The following is a 16,810-nucleotide window of genomic DNA, read 5'->3' as shown; positions in this document are numbered from 1 at the left end:
CACTCCTGCCTTACCCTCTGCGGGAAAACAATCTAAGATGGAGTCGATGCCCATGCGCAATGGAGCCGAAAGGGAGGAGTCACTCGGTCCTGTGACTCGAAAAGACTTCTTCAAAGAAAAACAACTTGTAACACTCCGAGCCCAACACTAGATGGCAGAAACAGTGCACAGCATGTGAATCTGCAGCGGAACATGCCACGAACAGATGTACACTGGGTAAGTGAAATTTTCCATATATATATACACATATGTATATATATTTTTTTCCACTTAAAAAATTTAAAAAAAACAAAGGTTACAGGGATGTTGCAGTTAGGCTCACTTTTTAAACGTCCAAAACCATAGAAATGCAGCGGCCCCCGCCATGCACAGTTTTCTCATCAATAATTTTACTGCAAATGTTACAATGATATTATCAGTGACGTCACAAGATGTCATGGGTGGTGTAATATTTAGGGTAATTAGCAGTGCATGGCAAGGGTGCGAGTTATAGTTACCCTAGGGCACGAGTTATAGTTAATTGAAATAACTAAAAGCTCAATTTCTGTGTTTTTTTATGTTTAAAATGTGAGTCTAAATATAATCTCTGTAACCTTTGGTTTAAAGTGAATATCTATGTTTTTTTTATTTATTTATTTCTATTTCCTCACTATACCATCCCTGAAACCTTTGTTTTTTTTCCAGTGAATTTCTATGTTATTTTTAACACAACATAATTTAAATGACTTTATTATTATTCCAACCACCGCTGCATATGGCCTTAGGCCATGCGTGACGGGTTGTCCGCGAACCCATCCTCTATTACCACACAACCACGTGCCATGCATGGCCTTTGGCTGTGCGCGGTGGGGGCTGGCCGCAGGACCTGGCGCGTGGCCAGGCCCTTTGGCCAATCCCCTATAACCACCCAACTCTAGGCCATTCACTGCCTTTGGCCATCTGTGGCGGGGGGTTGGCCGCAGGGCCTAGCCTTCGACCAACCCCCTATAAACACCCACCCCCCATGCCACGCACAGCCTTTGGCAGTGCGCAGCAGGGGTTGGCTGCAGCACTCATGAAGTGCTTCTTTGTTTGGTGTAGATGGCTCATGTTCCTGTTAATCAAGAACTCTTCCCCAAAAGGGTTGGGCTTCTAGATCATTTTCCATACTTATGGTTTTTTAAAGGTAGAAGACAAACTCTGGTCTCGGCATCAGATGACAAGAAAGAACCCACTCATCACAATCAGTACATGAGATACTGCGCTCAAAAAAAGCAAGGATGGAAACACCACCTACAAGTTTTACAGCTAAGGTTTCAAAGTGGAAAAGCAGAGAAAAACACATTTGCTTTGGCTTGGCCATGCGCACGAAGTTAGGATGATTAGTACTTTACAGAAGTGGAGCTTCAGAAATTAGACATTTGCCAGAATGAATCCTGCCCTGCATATTTATCTATTATAATAATGCAGGGCAGGATTAGTATTTTTTTATTTCTCTGAAACCGCGAAAGGAGCCTCAAGGGGGAGCCTGTATACAAGAGCATTACTTTCACCTTTTTCCCTGCCCGATGAGATGACATCTTCGCTTCCAGCAAGCAGGAGCGTATATATATATTTCTTTTAACAGCTCCTGCTTGCTGGAAGCCAAACTCCCGCCAAGCAAAAGCAGACAGCTACCTCCCGAGAACCTCGGAAGGCAGCAGGAGCCGGCCCTGTGGGGTGGCGGACCCCAGTGTCATATGTGAGCCACTCACCTGAATTCCAGGCGTTCCGATGGGGGGGGTTGCCAATTCCCCAATTCCGGTGAGGACTAATGTTACTGCGATGAAGAGTACATTGCTCTCTTGCAAGTCTTCAAGGGGAATTGGGTTTTGGGAAGAGAAAAAGAGAAAATATGTGTGTATGTGTATGTGTATGTGTGTGTGTGTGTGTGTGTGTGTGTGTGTGTATATATATATATATATATATATATTTATATATGTATATGTAAATGTATGTCTGAGTATATAAAATGTGTGTATAAAGATATCTATTAATTAATAGCTATTTATAAACAACCACCTGCATGACTACAATCTAAGATGTCATTCAAAGAAACACAAGGTATAAGCAAGAAAGACTGGTTTAAGATTTTCTGCTTGTTTAAGGATGTTGTTAAATATTTTGGTTGAAAAAGACATTACTCAGAAGCTTTTGGAAGAAAAAAAATGATTAATAAAGGTTTGGATGCTGTTGTATCTTATGTTTACAAATGGGTAGGCTATTCTGTTTTATGTTTAAACGTATAATAATAATAATTGATGAAATCCTACCAAAAGGGTAACAGCTCTCATTTGTGTGTGTATATATGTATGTATATTTGGGTATGTATTCACTTAAAAAAACAAAGGTTACTGGGACATTATAGTTAGGCTCACATTTTAAACGTACAAAACCATAGAAATCCACCTGTTATAGTTAGTTATCTCAAGTAACTATAACTAGTGCCCTAAGGTAACTATAACTGTCACTATAACAGGTGAATTTCTGTGGTTTTGTACGTTTTAAAATGTGGAAAAAAGAATCCGGCTTCATATTTACAAATATAGTTTTATTTAACCACGTGCACAGAACCATCCTTATGGGGAACTGAACACGTGTTACTAACCTTGTGAGGACTTTCTCCAAAATGGTCATTTGTGATTGAATGTATTAATTAACAAATAGCATACTGCTATTTTCTAGTGCTGTGTGTAAATTATATGTATCTCCTTGTGTCCTAATAGCACACAGAAAATAGATTTTGATGATGATGCATTTCCCACCAGAAAACCCTAGGATATCAAGTCCATTGAAAGGGATTCACAGATATTTAGCCTATTTCAAAGTGAACACAAACGTTAAGGGAGAAGGAAACAAACAATACTTAAAATCATCTGCAGGCCAAAGATCCTGCAATGTGATGATATAGGAAATAGGAGATAGGAAAGTCATGATTACCGGGTCCTTTTTCATCATCTTCACCACTAGGCATCACCTTTTTTTATGTGTGTGTGTAATAATAGTCCCATAGACATGGCATGTGATTATAGTGATATTCTAGAGCTGACAGTAAAAGTACATTATGTTAGTCATGGTCAAGCCCCCGAAGAGTTACTGGATGATTGTAGTCATTCCCAGCTCCCCAAAGAGATAGCATTTAACTATAGTCATTTTCAAGTTCCCATAGAGATAGTGTGTGAATATATTCACAGTCAAGTCCCAATGGAGATACTGTGTAATGATAGTTATCTTAAGATTGTATGACATTAGCATGATGCCCAGATTACCACAGAGAGGGTGAGTTATTATAGGTATAATAAAATCTCTTAAGACATAGGGCCTGATTACAAGGGTGGCGGTTGCAGGACTGCCAGCCTTCCAGTGACGGTCAGAACACCACAATGGTGGCGGTCCATCCGCCACATTACAACCCTGGTGGACTGACCCACCAGGGAACTGCCGTCGCCTCCAGGATCATGGTTCCCAATGGGTCAGCGGCGGCCGCAGTTGTAACCAGCCATGGAGGCACTGAACTGACTGATTACAACCCCAATTTCTGCCAGCCTTCCATGGTGGGGACCCCTCAATGGAAAGGCTGGTGGAAAGCCAGTGCTGGGGACCACAGGGGGGAGACAATGCACATCCTGAGGGTGCTGGAGTGCTATGGGAGCTGAGGCCAGTATCGTAGCACTGTTCCTGGCAGGAACTCGTAATACAATGTTCCCGCCAGTCAGCCTGGCGGGAACTTAGTAATACGCTTGGGGACGGGGAGAAATCAGTAAAAGTTTTGACAAAAAAACTGCATAGCGAGGGCGTGATTTATAGTTACCTTAGGGCACAAGTTATAGTTACTTGAGATAACTGTCAATATAACGGGTGAATTTCTGTGGTTTTGTACGTTTAAAATGTGAACACACACACACTCTCTCTCTCTCTCTCTCTCTCTCTCTCTCTCTCTCTCTCTCTCTCTCTCTCTCTCTCTCTCTCTCTCTCTCTCTCATGCCATTCAAGGAAAGTACACAAGGTAAAACAATGTTGCTAAAATATAGTTTTTTCCTTTTGTTTCATCCACGTTTGTGTGCTTGGATTAACCCCTTCGCTGCCAGGCCTTTTCCCCCTCCTGTGCCAGGCCTTTTTTTGGCTATTTGGGGCAGTTCGCGCTTAGGCCCTCATAACTTTTTGTCCACATAAGCTAGCCAAGCCAAATTTGCATCCTTTTTTTCCAACATTCTAGGGGTACCCAGTCTTTGTGGGTTCCCCTGAAGGATGCCAAGAAATTAGCCAAAATACAGTGAAAATTTAGTTTTTTTTCAAATAAATTGAAAAAAGGGGCTGCAGAAGAAGGCTTTTGATTTTTTCCCTGAAAATGGCATCAACAAAAAGGGTTTGCGGTGCTAAAATCACCAGCTTCCCAGCTTTCAGGAACAGGCAGACTTGAATCAGAAAACCTAATTTTTCAACACAATTTTGGCATTTTACTGGGACATACCCCATTTTTACGATTTTTTTGTGCTTTCAGCCTCCTTCCAGTCAGTGACAGAAATGGGTGTGAAACCAATGCTGGATCCCAGAAACCTAAACATTTCTGAAAGGTAGACAAAATTCTGAATTCAACAAGGGGTAATTTGTGTAGATGCTACAAGGGTTTCCTACAGAAAAAAAAAAATATTGAAATTGAGGTGAAAAAAAACAGCAATTTTTCTCTACGTTTTACTCTGCAACTTTTTCCTGCAATGTCAGATTTGTGAAGCAATATACCGTTACATCTGCTGGACTCTTCTGGTTGCGGGGATATATAGGCCTTGTAGGTTCATCAAGAACCCTAGGTACCCAGAGCCAATAAATGAGCTGCACCCTGCAGTGGGTTTTCATTCTATACCGGGTATACAGCAATTCATTTGCTAAAATATAAAGAGTGAAAAATAGCTATCAAGAAAACCTTTGTATTTCCAAAATGGGCACAAGATAAGGTGTTGAGGAGCAGTGGTTATTTGCACATCTCTGAATTCCGAGGTGCCCATACTAGCATGTGAATTACAGGGCATTTCTCAAATAGACGTCTTTTTTACACACTCTCTTATATTTGGAAGGAAAAAATGTAGAGAAAGACAAGGGGCAATAACACTTGTTTTTTAATTCTATGTTCCCCCTAAGTCTCCCGATAAAAATTATACCTCACTTGTGTGGGTAGGCCTGGCGTCCACGACCGGAAATGCCCCAAAACACAATGTGGACACATCCCATTTTTTGACAGGAAACAGAGGTGTTTTTTGCAAAGTGCCTACCAGTAGATTTTGGCCTCTAGCTCAGCCGTCACCTAGGGAAACCTACCAAACCTGTGCATTTTTGAAAACTAGAGACCTAGGGGAATCCAAGATGGGGTGACTTGTGGGGCTCTGACCAGGTTCTGTTACCCAGAATCCTTTGCAAACTGCAAAATTTGGCTAAACAAAAAACACATTTTCCTCACATTTCGGTGACAGAAAGTTCTGGAATCTGAGAGGAGCCACAAATTTCCTTCCACCCAGCGTTCCGCCAAGTCTCCCGATAAAAATGATACCTCACTTGTGTGGGTAGTCCACGAAAGGAAATGGCCCAAAACACAACGTGTACACATCACATTTTTTCACAGAAAACAGAGGTGTTTTTTACAAAGTGCCTAACTGTGGATTTTGGCCTCTAGCTCAGCCGGCCCCAAGGGGGGCAAAAATGGCCTAAAATAAATATGCCCCCCCCCCCAACCCCCCTGGGAAACGACCCTTGCCTACGGGGTCGCTCCCCCTGCGTGACATTGGCGCAAAAAAAAGATCCCCGGTGCCTAGTGTTTTCTGCCCCCCTTGGGGGCAGATTGACCTAAAATCGGCCGATCTGCCCCCAAGGGGGGCAGAAATGGTCTAAATACAATTTGCCCCCCAGGGGAGCGACCCTTGCCTAATGGGTCGCGCCCCATTTCTAAAAAAAGAAACAAAAAAGAAACACGATTTTTTTTTTAGCCCTGCCACCTAGAGGTTTCTGCCCCCCCTGGGGCAGATCGGCCTAATAACAATAGGCAGAAATGGCCTAAAATGGGCTAAAATAAATGTTCCCCCCTAACACCCCCCAGGAGCGACCCTTGCCTACGGGGTCGCTCCCCTTGTTTGACATTGGCGCAAAAAAAAAAAATCCCCGGTGCCTAGTGGTTTCTGCCCCCCTTGGGGGCAGATTGACCTAAAATCGGCCGATCTGCCCCCAAGGGGGCAGAAATGGTCTAAATGCAATTTGCCCCCAGGGGAGCGACCCTTGCGTAATGGGTCGCTCCCCATCTCTAAAATAAAAAAATAAAAAAAAACACACAAAAAAAATTAGCCCTGGCGCCTAGAGGTTTCTGCCCCCCCCCACCCGGGGGCAGATCGGCCTAATAACAATAGGCCGATCTGCCCCCAGGGGGGGCAGAAATGGCCTAAAATATATTTGCCCCCCCCCCCCCCAGCAGGGGGGAAGCCTTGCTTACGGGGTCGCTCCCCTTGCGTGACATTGGCCCCCAAAAAAAGATCCCCGGTGCCTAATCGGCCGATCTGCCCCCAAAGGCGGCAGAAATGGCCTAAATACAATTTGCCCCTCCAGGGGAGCGACCCTTGCATAAGGGGTCGCTCACCATCTGTAAAACAAAAAACAAAAAATCCCCAGGGCCTAGTGGTTTCTGCCCCCCCTGGGGGCAGATCGGCCTAATTAAAATAGGCTGATCTGCCCTTTAGGGGGGCAGAAATGGCCTAAAATAAATTTGCCCCCCAGGGGAACGACCCTTGTCTAAGGTGTCGCTCCCCTTGCGTGAAATTCACTAAGAAAAAAAAAATCCCTGATGTCTAGTGGTTTCTGTCCCCCTTGGGGGCAGAAAAGGCCTTAAAAAAAAATGCCCCCCCCCCGGAGCGACCCTTGCCCAAGGGGTCGCTCCCCATGCCAGTTTCCAAATAAAAAATAAAATCCCTGGTGTCTAGTGGGCGTTTCAAAAGCCGGATAGCTTTACAATCCGGCTTTTGAAACGCTGAGAGAGACTTCAAAGGGAAGGAAATACATTTCCTTCCCTTTGAAGCCTCTCCGGGCCTCCTCCATGTGATCGGAAGAGAAATGCTTTGCTTAGAAGCTGAGCTTCCAGCGCGAAGGAGGAGGCCTCTGTGACAATCAGCACGCGATGCGCGCTGACGTCACGGGCGGTGGAATGGGAAGGGATTCTCCTTCCATCCACGACCGGAGGGTGTGGGTGGGGGGGCTCATGGGGGAAGCGCTAGCGCTCCCCCCGGTTCCCGGGTGCAGGACGAGGTGATCTCGTCCAAGGCACCCTGGAACCGGTGCCTTGGACGAGATCACCTCGTCCAAGGCACAGAATAGGTTAAAGATGAAGTGTTTAGAAGCATGTTTTAGGTCTGATTTAATTATTTCATCTACTGCAGATAGTCTGGGAATATTACAGTTTTATTATTTGATATTTTGACAGTTCAATTATTTCACTGATTGGTGAAATGGCTGCTCTATAACAATCTTGGCCAATATGTACGGTCACATTTACCCCTAGACTCATTATAGGTAAAACTCTGATACATCAGCCCCCTTTTCTAAAGTCAATTTAGGTAGCAGGTCAACTGTCAAACAGTTTAGGCTTGAAATATTCAATGCAAGGTGTAGTGAACAGTACGTCTGAAGAGTGCTGTCACCAGGCACATGGTATAGTGGTGAAAACTAAATACCAAACACATTCATAGCTTCAAGATGTCCCATTGTTAGTCGTGATACCTTCAGCTCATCCTGGCCTTTTACCCAGTTGCACTTCACTTCTAGTGGTTTTTAAAGCCCATACTTACAATGTTAACAGCACTGTTTCAAGTCCCAGAATACAATGTGATACACAACAGCAGCACTGTCTTAATGTAGTCAGGCAGAGTGTGCAGAAAAGCAGTGGTGAGCATGCTTAAAGCATCTAGTTTCAGGTGCCTTATAATTCAGGACTGCAAATTAATCTGGTGTAAAAACGTAAAATATAGCACTGTTACTTTAATTCATTAGTAGTCCTATAAACCAGTCAGAGACCTTACAGGGTGAATGTTAGAGATGATGAGATGTGAGAGTGGGTAATGAGGTGGGGGTAAATTACACAGACGTTTTATGCTTCAAAAGTCTAACATATGTTCTGTGGTCACAGTTTCCATAGGAAGACACTACATACTCTGCATTACTTCTCCTTTAAATTAAATATGTGGGTTATAACAACCACTGCCAAAACATGTTTTGTAAACAATGGAAAAAAGTTTTGTTTTATATTTAGAGGGTTATGCAGCCTAATATGCTAGGATAAGCACTGATTTGAAAAGGTTTGACAAACACTTCCGAAGTCCACAAAACCTAAGCACTGAAATAGGACAGCCTATCCCATCATTAATACTGAAGTTGAGTAGTAATGGTGAAGCAGCAGCATTACTAGTCAGTTTTGTCAAACAAAATCTAGGGTACCCTTTATGCAAGATTTGTTTGTGGGCTTCTAGGGGATGCAGGGAGTGCAAATTACAGATATTGTTCACACTACTATCCGTTTGTTCACTTTTTTAAACAAAAGTTACTTTTCTGATTATCTTCATATATCTCATGCAGTACTCCAACCATCAAGTGGCCTGATGTAGTCTGAATCTTTTCTTTGTTCTCTGAGGATATTGCTTAGTTTGCCCTGTGAGAGCTTAGAAGTATATGGATTGAGAACATCTAATACACAGTATCACTGAGTGTCTTAAACTGCATTGGCAACTTCACTTAACATTTATGTTCTGGTGTCAGGTAATCATGTTGAGGGATGAGGTTTACCTTCGAGATGACACTTTATTTTACCTTTCTTGTAGTGTCGCATGCTGCTCCGCCTCCTCCTTCAATTCTACAGGTAACTCCACAGTTACCACTTATGGGATTTGTGGCCAGAGTTCAGGAAAACAGTAAGTCATTACTCTTTTATGTTGCATTTGCTGAAGGGCAGATAACACTCTTAGTGTCCCTATTATCCAAACAAACCGAGAACCTAAAAGTGATGGATAGAATAGTTGAAAAAATCTTAGCCGTTGATACTCACTATGAGCTTTGGTCCAGTCCAGTCCAGTTACTTTGCTCACCTCGCCACTACTGACAGGGACCAACCATATGTACGTTTTTGTAACCGATTGTGTGTCCTGACTGAACAGCTAAAACACTTCCAGTTTTCATGGGACACAAGCTGCCACAGCCATTGTGTAGACCTTTTCAATGAGGTGGAGTTTGAGTTCTATGAAAGGGTAGGCTACAGAACCCACGTCTGGTCATACCCATCCACCGTATGGTGCCCCATGGAGAAAAGCAGAAATCTGATGGCTAGAATGCTTTTAATCTCATCCACTGCTGAGTGCAAGGTCCGGCCATTTGCAATCATTCACGACCCCACATGTAGACTGTGTCTCTATTGCATAGGAACATAACTAACCAGTGTTAGTGAGTTTGGTACAGGCCCAAGAATGACTTGAATACCTAGAACTGCAGCACACAATAGTTGTATTGCATGAAACCAGCAGATAGGTACGCTTGATGGTCACCCACCTTTGTCCAGAAGTGGAGTATGAGCGAGCAAACATTGTAAAACAGTGTGTTTATTGTCATGCTTTAAAAGTAAAGCTTTTTTTTTATAAATGTCAGTAATCCAGCAATTATAATCTAAAATAAGCGGTAGTGTAGTTCTGACTGATTTGCCGATTCCAGTCAAAGACTCATCAGTGAAGGGTCGAATTTCCTCTATCAAGTCATTTCCACTGTAGGTTTACTTTAAACTGTAAAATTTATTTTCACACATTTATATGGCACAGGTGCCTAGGCGAGATTGAACATGTGGGCAGTAAACATAGAAAAGGAAAAACAATTCCAAAGTAAGTGAAATCAGAAGTGTCTCGTATGTAGTTAAAAACACTGCTGGTAACTTTTATTTCATGAACTTTTGGATTGCAGACAGAGCTGCACAGTTGTGACCACATTGTTCATGTTTTGAAACAGCTGAAATCAGCTGTGTTTTTGGAGTTTAGATTCCTTCTCCTCTTCCTCCTGACTCCAACTCCCGCAGTGTACCGCCCTCTTCTGCTACATATATATATATAATTTTTTTTTTTTAAAGTTTTGATGAGTGACGATACTCTGGGGGTTTTGGAGGTTGTTGTATCAGTCACAACTAAACATTTGATAAGTCATAAACTGTGCGTTATTGGAACATTTGAATGTTGAGAGCTCCACAGAAAACAATGGAGTGCTCCAGGCTTCTAATGGCCAGTAGAAGCCCAGAGCTCCAACATTCCAACGTTTTCTGTGGTAATCCAGATAATTTAAATGACTATGCTAATACAACTTGTACTAGTCAAGTGCCTTTATTCTGCATCCATCATTGGCGCCTCATACCGTGATAATAATCACAACTGTCATTTTCAGCTGTCAACATTAGAACCACCATGACCCCAACATTTAGGGCACAAGCCCAATAACCAATCGGTACAAGGGACAGGAAAGGGGTAGGAGAAAGGGAGGTATGGAACATGGGAGCGGGTAAGAAAGGGAATGGAAGATATGCTGTGTGATTGTGTATATATGCATTAAAACATGCCACACCTTCCTTCTTGACAAAATTTAAAACCAAGTAATACGTTAATCATCAAACCATATTTTCCTTCATGGAACTCTAGACCTTGGAGCAATCCTCTCACAGTTGGCTATTGTGTCATCCCTTGCTGCTGGGCTACAGAGTTACCTTGGGTTGTGGCTTCATGCTATTTTCATTTGCTCGCAAATTCTCCTCAATGAACAGTTTATTATCCACTCCACTTGGTTCATCCATAACATCATGTTCTGTATCACTTCTGCACTTCATTTTGCTAATCCCATCATTAGTGCACTTAGGAAGTCTCTTCATACGCCGACATTTGCCATCTTGGGTGATCAGTCTTCCCGTTTTGATCACCTTGATGGGGTTAAAGAATTTGCTAATGCCCTTACTCATTCTTCTTCCCCATCTTATTCTCACAAAGTCACCCACCAATATATTGCACGGAGAAACATTATGTGCTGTGTTATATTGTTTCCTTGACATGCACTGCTTGTTGCTTAACTTGTTTCTGACTACATTCATATCTTGCTCAGTCATAATCTCTTGCTTAGAGAATTTGAGTTGAACCACCAAGGACAGATCAGTGAAGTGGATTGTCTTCCTTTCATCCGCACATAGGGTGATACACCTGTGACATTATGTGGTGGGATTCTATACGCCCACAACCTTTTGCAAACAGATACAAAGAAAGGCATCTTTCCCAACACAGTCAAGTGTATACTTTCCTTCAGATCACAATTACATCATTCTTCCAAACCGTTGCATTGTGGGTCATATAAGGCTGTACATACATGCTCTATTTTATGAGTTTTGAGAAACTGTTATCTCACTAGAAATTAATTCTCAAGGAAGCCTTCTCTTCTAAATACTTTCATGAGAAATTCAATCACATCACTGGTGTTTATATTTTCCACAAACTTTGCCTCAGACCACTTTGAATGATAGTCTGTAAGGACAATTGCAAATCTCACATCTCTTGGTAAGTACCCCCATGGTACCACAGTGTCTAATCCCAACTTTTGCCATGCACACTTTGGCCATGGAGTTACTTGCACAGGGGAAATCTGGGTCTTGCAATTTTTCTCTGCGACTTTGCGTACATCACCCTGTCTCACAAAGTGATTACCATCTACATCCATCCCTGACCCACCAGAATTTTCCCTGTATTTGGCTTTTCAATGCTGTCTTTCCATAAGCCCTTGGTGACACCATTCGAGGAGACAGTTCCGCAATTTTACTGGTGGAATACATTTGTCACTAATCTAAATATTTTCGTTGTTAACTTCTCCATTATCGCCACATACATCCTTTACACTGACCACCGCAATAAAATCCTCATTCACTTTCACTCTCTCTTTTCGTTGGGGCAACCTGAACAGGAAGTCTGCTGCTTGAATTAATCAGCCAGGCACATAACTAACATCAAAACTATACTCCTGTAACTTGGCAGACAATCTGGCAATGTGGGCAGTGGAATTTCTTCCAACACCAGGGGATAAAATTGGTATAAGGGACTTATGATCTGTCACAAAAGCAAACCGATTTTCCCAAACGAAATGTCTAAAATGGTTTGTAGCTCTCACACAGGCTAATAACTCCAGTTCAGTAATGGCATACTTGCGTTCTGCATCGTTTAATGTTTTAGAGGCAAACGCTGCCTTCCACTCAGTTTCACCTGATCTGTTACAACACAGCATCTAGCCCAAAAAAAAGCCCTTGCATCCACTGTTATCAGACATTTCTTTCCTTTTGCGAAAGAATGAAGAGGAGGTGCATTTACAGTTTGTGACTTGATCCAATGAACTGCATTTTACTGATCAGTTTCCACACAAACCTGCAATCCTTGTGAAACAACTTCCTCAGTGGTTCCATCGCAGTGGCAGTGTCTTTCACAAATTTCTCATAGTACTCACACATCCCAATAAAGGGCATCAATTTCTCTCTATCATCAGGTGTGGGCCCTGTTTCATAGCATCCACAGGATTTTCTTTGGGTCCCACACCTTTGGCAGATATTATATCTCCCAAGTAATCCACCGGGGACTCAAACAATTTACATTTTTCAATGCACAAAACAAGACCTTTCTTGGACAGTCTCCTGCAAACCTCATGGAGTACACCAAAATGCTCCTCCTCCGTTTTGGCGAATATCAGGATATCGTCCTGGAAACATCTTACTTAATTCTCCAAATCCCTGAACATATGGAAAACCGAAAGTGCTGATGCCAGACCAAATGGTATTCTTTTGAACTAGTATACACCACATGGTGTGATAAAAGCCGTCAAATGCTTTGACTTCTTCACCAAGTTTATTTGACGCTGGCACTACATAAGTCTAAAATGTAAAACACTGTGGCTCAATTGAATATAGAAAGCAGATCATTTCTCTTTGGCAGCGGATGCCTGTCAACAATGATGTTTTCATTAAGTGCCCTCAAGTCTATGCACAACCAGAGTTTGCCATTATTTTTCTTGGCCAAAACCACAGGAGGAATCCACTCTATCTCTTCGATGGTTTCAACATTTCATCTAAAAGATCTTGTAACTCCTTTCTAACATTGAATTGTACCTTTCTCACTTTTTGTTTGATGGGTTCAACATCACTTTTCAATTTTACTTCATGTTCATGGCCTTGCAATTTTCCCAGTTTTTTACTAAATACGTCCGGAAAAGAGGAAATTATCTTTTTCTTAGCTTGCACCACTTGTACCACCAGTACAGAATCCACTGCATCATGGTCAAGTTTAATGTTTAGTTTTCTTTGGTCCTTCCAACCAAGCACATTTGCTCCTGTATTGGCCGCATGAATCTTTAGCTGGACCACTCTACCTTTGAATTTTGCCATGACCCCAAAATAACCTATGTGTCACCCATCAAAAGTGACAGCTGTTACATCTGGTTGTGACAAAAGTGGCATTTTATTTTCAAATTTGGTTTTCAAAGTATGCCTGGGATAGTAGTGGGAACGGAAAACCAGCCATCACAGAGAACTCTGTACCCAGCACATGCAAATTGCACATAGGTGGTTTCATGGGTTCGTCTTCATCTTCCATATTTTCTCCATGCACCATTAATACTACGTTTCTCTTCATGACTGTCATCTTCAATTTCAAGCTCTTTAAAAGATGTAGCTCCTGACACCTGTGTGACACATTATTTGGGTTGTCTTTTCACATCCCTGCACATCTTTGAAAAGTGACTTTTTCTGTTGCAAATGTTGCACTTTAAGTCCAGGACAATTTCTTGAAGATGCAAAATGGTTGGGATTACCACATCTAAAGCAGTATGTTTTGTTGTCCTTGAATCCACTTTTATAACTCATTTTTCACATATTTTCTTACAGCTGCACAAGTCTCCTTGTCTTTTTTTTACCTTGTAGAGTTTCATTTACCTCTTTTGCTCAGTTCATGGACAGTTCTATAGCTTTGGCTGAAGTCACGCCTTAATCCATGGTGGGATCCCCCATGATCTATAAACTTTCCTGTATGAGTTTATTTTTAGTGTTAACTATGAGTTGATCACAAACTCATTAGTTGGGTTTCCAAAAATTACATGTATTCAGGGATGTGGAATTCCTATCGCCCGACGCCCGGGACATCTTGTTTGGGGTCAAGGGCAACAAGTTTTTATGTTTACTTTGTCCTTGGGACAAGTAGGCCCAACCCTCTGCAGCACAAACCCTTTGGCTGCCTGTTTAGAGAGTGGAACTCTCTGCAGTTGAGGTAATGTGTTTCCAAAAGATAATGCTGTTCGAACTTGTATTTATGGTTCATTATTTGAAAGCCTTCATTATTAGGGTGAGTGCTGTAAATAGATGTTTTAAGGTCACTACTGACGTTGGTTCCAGTACAAAAAAAAAAAAAGTGTATACACATGTTTGAAAAGTTTAGGCTATGAGGCTAAGTATAATGCTCCCAGAATGCTCTCTGATTAGATGCAAATGAAGTGTCATTTAGTAAAATGTGTTGATGCACGCTAGTATTTCCCAAAAATATTTCTAATGGAAAATCAGTGTAACAATTTTAAACATGATTATGGGAAGCATGAAAATAAACAAACACTGACAAAGCCAACTGATCTGACATATTTTTAGAAGTCTTTTAGTTTCATCAATGTGTGTCTTGTTTTGACATGGCTTTTCTAACACTTTATTGTTGTGGGAGCTACCAGGCCCTCAACACTGTAACAAACACTGGCAAAAAAAAAAAACAAGTTTTTGAACTCTAAAAGCACACGTTGCCACCAGTGGCATAACAAAGGCCCCACAGCCGCCCTCCAGGGGGCCCCTTCAGCACAGCACCTGGCCGGAGTGCGTCTGGAGAGGGGGCTCCTCCATGTTCTTTGCAAAGGGGCACCCTCCAGTTTCGTTACGTCACTGAGTGCCACTGTAGTTCCTGACACTGAACAAAACTACTTTGTGTGCCAATATGCTCCTTGTGGAAGAGCAGAATGCGATCACTCACAGTAAAGCCAGCCGAAAGAGAGAGAAATAGAAGTTTAATAAAAACAAAATGTCTTTGTTAACACCAGACCTAATTAGGGACCAAGACCCACATGTAGGTAGCTTTTTGCATGTCGCAAACAGCGACTTTCGCTGTTTGCGACGTGCAAAAAGCACATTGCGATGCACAAACCCAATTTTGCGATTCGGTAACCTGGTTATCGAATCGTAAAACGGGTTTGTGACTCGCAATTAGGAAGGGGTGTTCCCTTCCTAATTGCGACTCGCAGTGCAATGTAGGATTGTTTTGTGACCGCGGGAGCAAACCAATCGCAGTTTGCACCCATTTCAAATGGGTGCTAACACTTTCGCTAAAGGGAAGGGGTCCCCATGGGACCCCTTCCCCATTGTGAATGTCACTGTAAACATTTTTTCAGAGCGGACCACTGCCTGCTCTGAAAAAATAAAACAAAAACGTTTCATTTTTCGTTTTTGTAATGCATCTCGTTTTCCTTTAAGGAAAACGGACTGCATTACAAAAAAAAAAAAAACTGCTTTATTGAAAAGCAGTCACAGACATGGTGGTCTGCCGTCTCCATCAGGCCACCATCCCTGTGAGGGTCGCCATTCGCAAGGGAGTCGTAAATTGCGACCCACCTCATGATTATTCATGAGGTGGGCATTTGCGAAGCCTTTGCGACTCGCAATTTGCGGGTCGCAAATCTGAACCTACCGACATGTGGCCCCAAATTCTTAAAGAAAGTCACAAAAGTGCTCCCATGGTATATGTCGTACCCCTATAAAATATTTGTGAACTGTATTTTAGCATGGGTAAATACGATGTGTAGATTTGCTCATGTGAAAATCTATTGAGCATTTGCAAGTTCATTTTCCCTCCAGCCACTTTCTTCCCAACCCTGGAAGAAGTTCTAATTCTGCCATTGTCAGGAGTAAATGTCCAACCTTTTTTATTATGGGAAAATATTAGAGAGAAGCTGGTGAAAATCTTTAAAACATGCAGGTTAGTAGGTTTGCAGACTCAAAGGCATTCCAGCCCTGTATCTATTGCTTACTGCTTCCTCCAGCCCCAGTATGCAGATCTGCAGAAAGGTGGCAAAATAAGGAAATTGCTACAATAGGGATTGAAACTGCAAGTATTCAAGCCCTACTAAGGTAGTAGCCCTGGCATAATCAGAGAGGCTATTATCAGAGCTCTTACATAATGAGATTGCTGCCATAATTTGTCGCCACACTACATGGCACCAAAGGGACAAGTAGATCTTTTTACAGGACAAGTAGATTTGAGAAGCAACCTGTCCCCTGGACAAGTAGATATTTTAATAAATTCCACACCCCTGGTATTTGATAAGCTTCTCAGTGCAGTTAGAAATTCACTCATAGGTTCTCCTTCTTCCTGTCTCCTATTATAGATGTGATATCTCTCAAGCATGGTACTAATAGTAGGCTTAAAGTAAGCACCCAGTCTCAAAAGAGCTTCAGCAAATACATCTAATTCCTCACCTTCATTCTCATTTTCAAATTTAGGGAAGGACTTGTAGACTTGTTGTGCTTCCGACCCTACCGAAAGCAATAAGATACTTTTTTCCTCACAGCTAGCATTCTGTTACTATCATTTGCCATTACATAGGTTGAAAACTCCTCCTTCCATCTTTTCCAGGTTATAGGTGATTCACCTTTTATTTGTAAGAGCTTTAAAGGAAGAACAGGAATTCCATGAGTAAC

At 42.2% G+C, this 16,810-nt stretch overlaps 1 protein-coding gene across 21 annotated transcripts in view; it reads left to right on the top strand.

Moving 5' to 3' along the window:
* ABI2 (abl interactor 2) overlaps nt 1-16,810 on the top strand; it is a 630,778-nt gene that overhangs the window by 541,115 nt on the left and 72,853 nt on the right. For 11 of the 21 annotated variants that reach the window (XM_069226006.1, XM_069226001.1, XM_069226005.1 and 8 more), the window contains one exon: nt 8,862-8,951. The exons of the other annotated variants lie outside the window; for them this stretch is intronic. In XM_069226006.1, the coding sequence (XP_069082107.1) occupies nt 8,862-8,951 (90 nt within the window). The remainder of the gene's footprint in view (nt 1-8,861; nt 8,952-16,810) is intronic. 21 annotated transcript variants of the gene reach the window in all.

Source organism: Pleurodeles waltl, chromosome 3_1 (genome assembly GCF_031143425.1).
Source record: "Pleurodeles waltl isolate 20211129_DDA chromosome 3_1, aPleWal1.hap1.20221129, whole genome shotgun sequence".
NCBI classification, from domain to species: domain Eukaryota; kingdom Metazoa; phylum Chordata; class Amphibia; order Caudata; family Salamandridae; genus Pleurodeles; species Pleurodeles waltl.
This window is presented reverse-complemented; position numbering and strand designations above follow the sequence as displayed.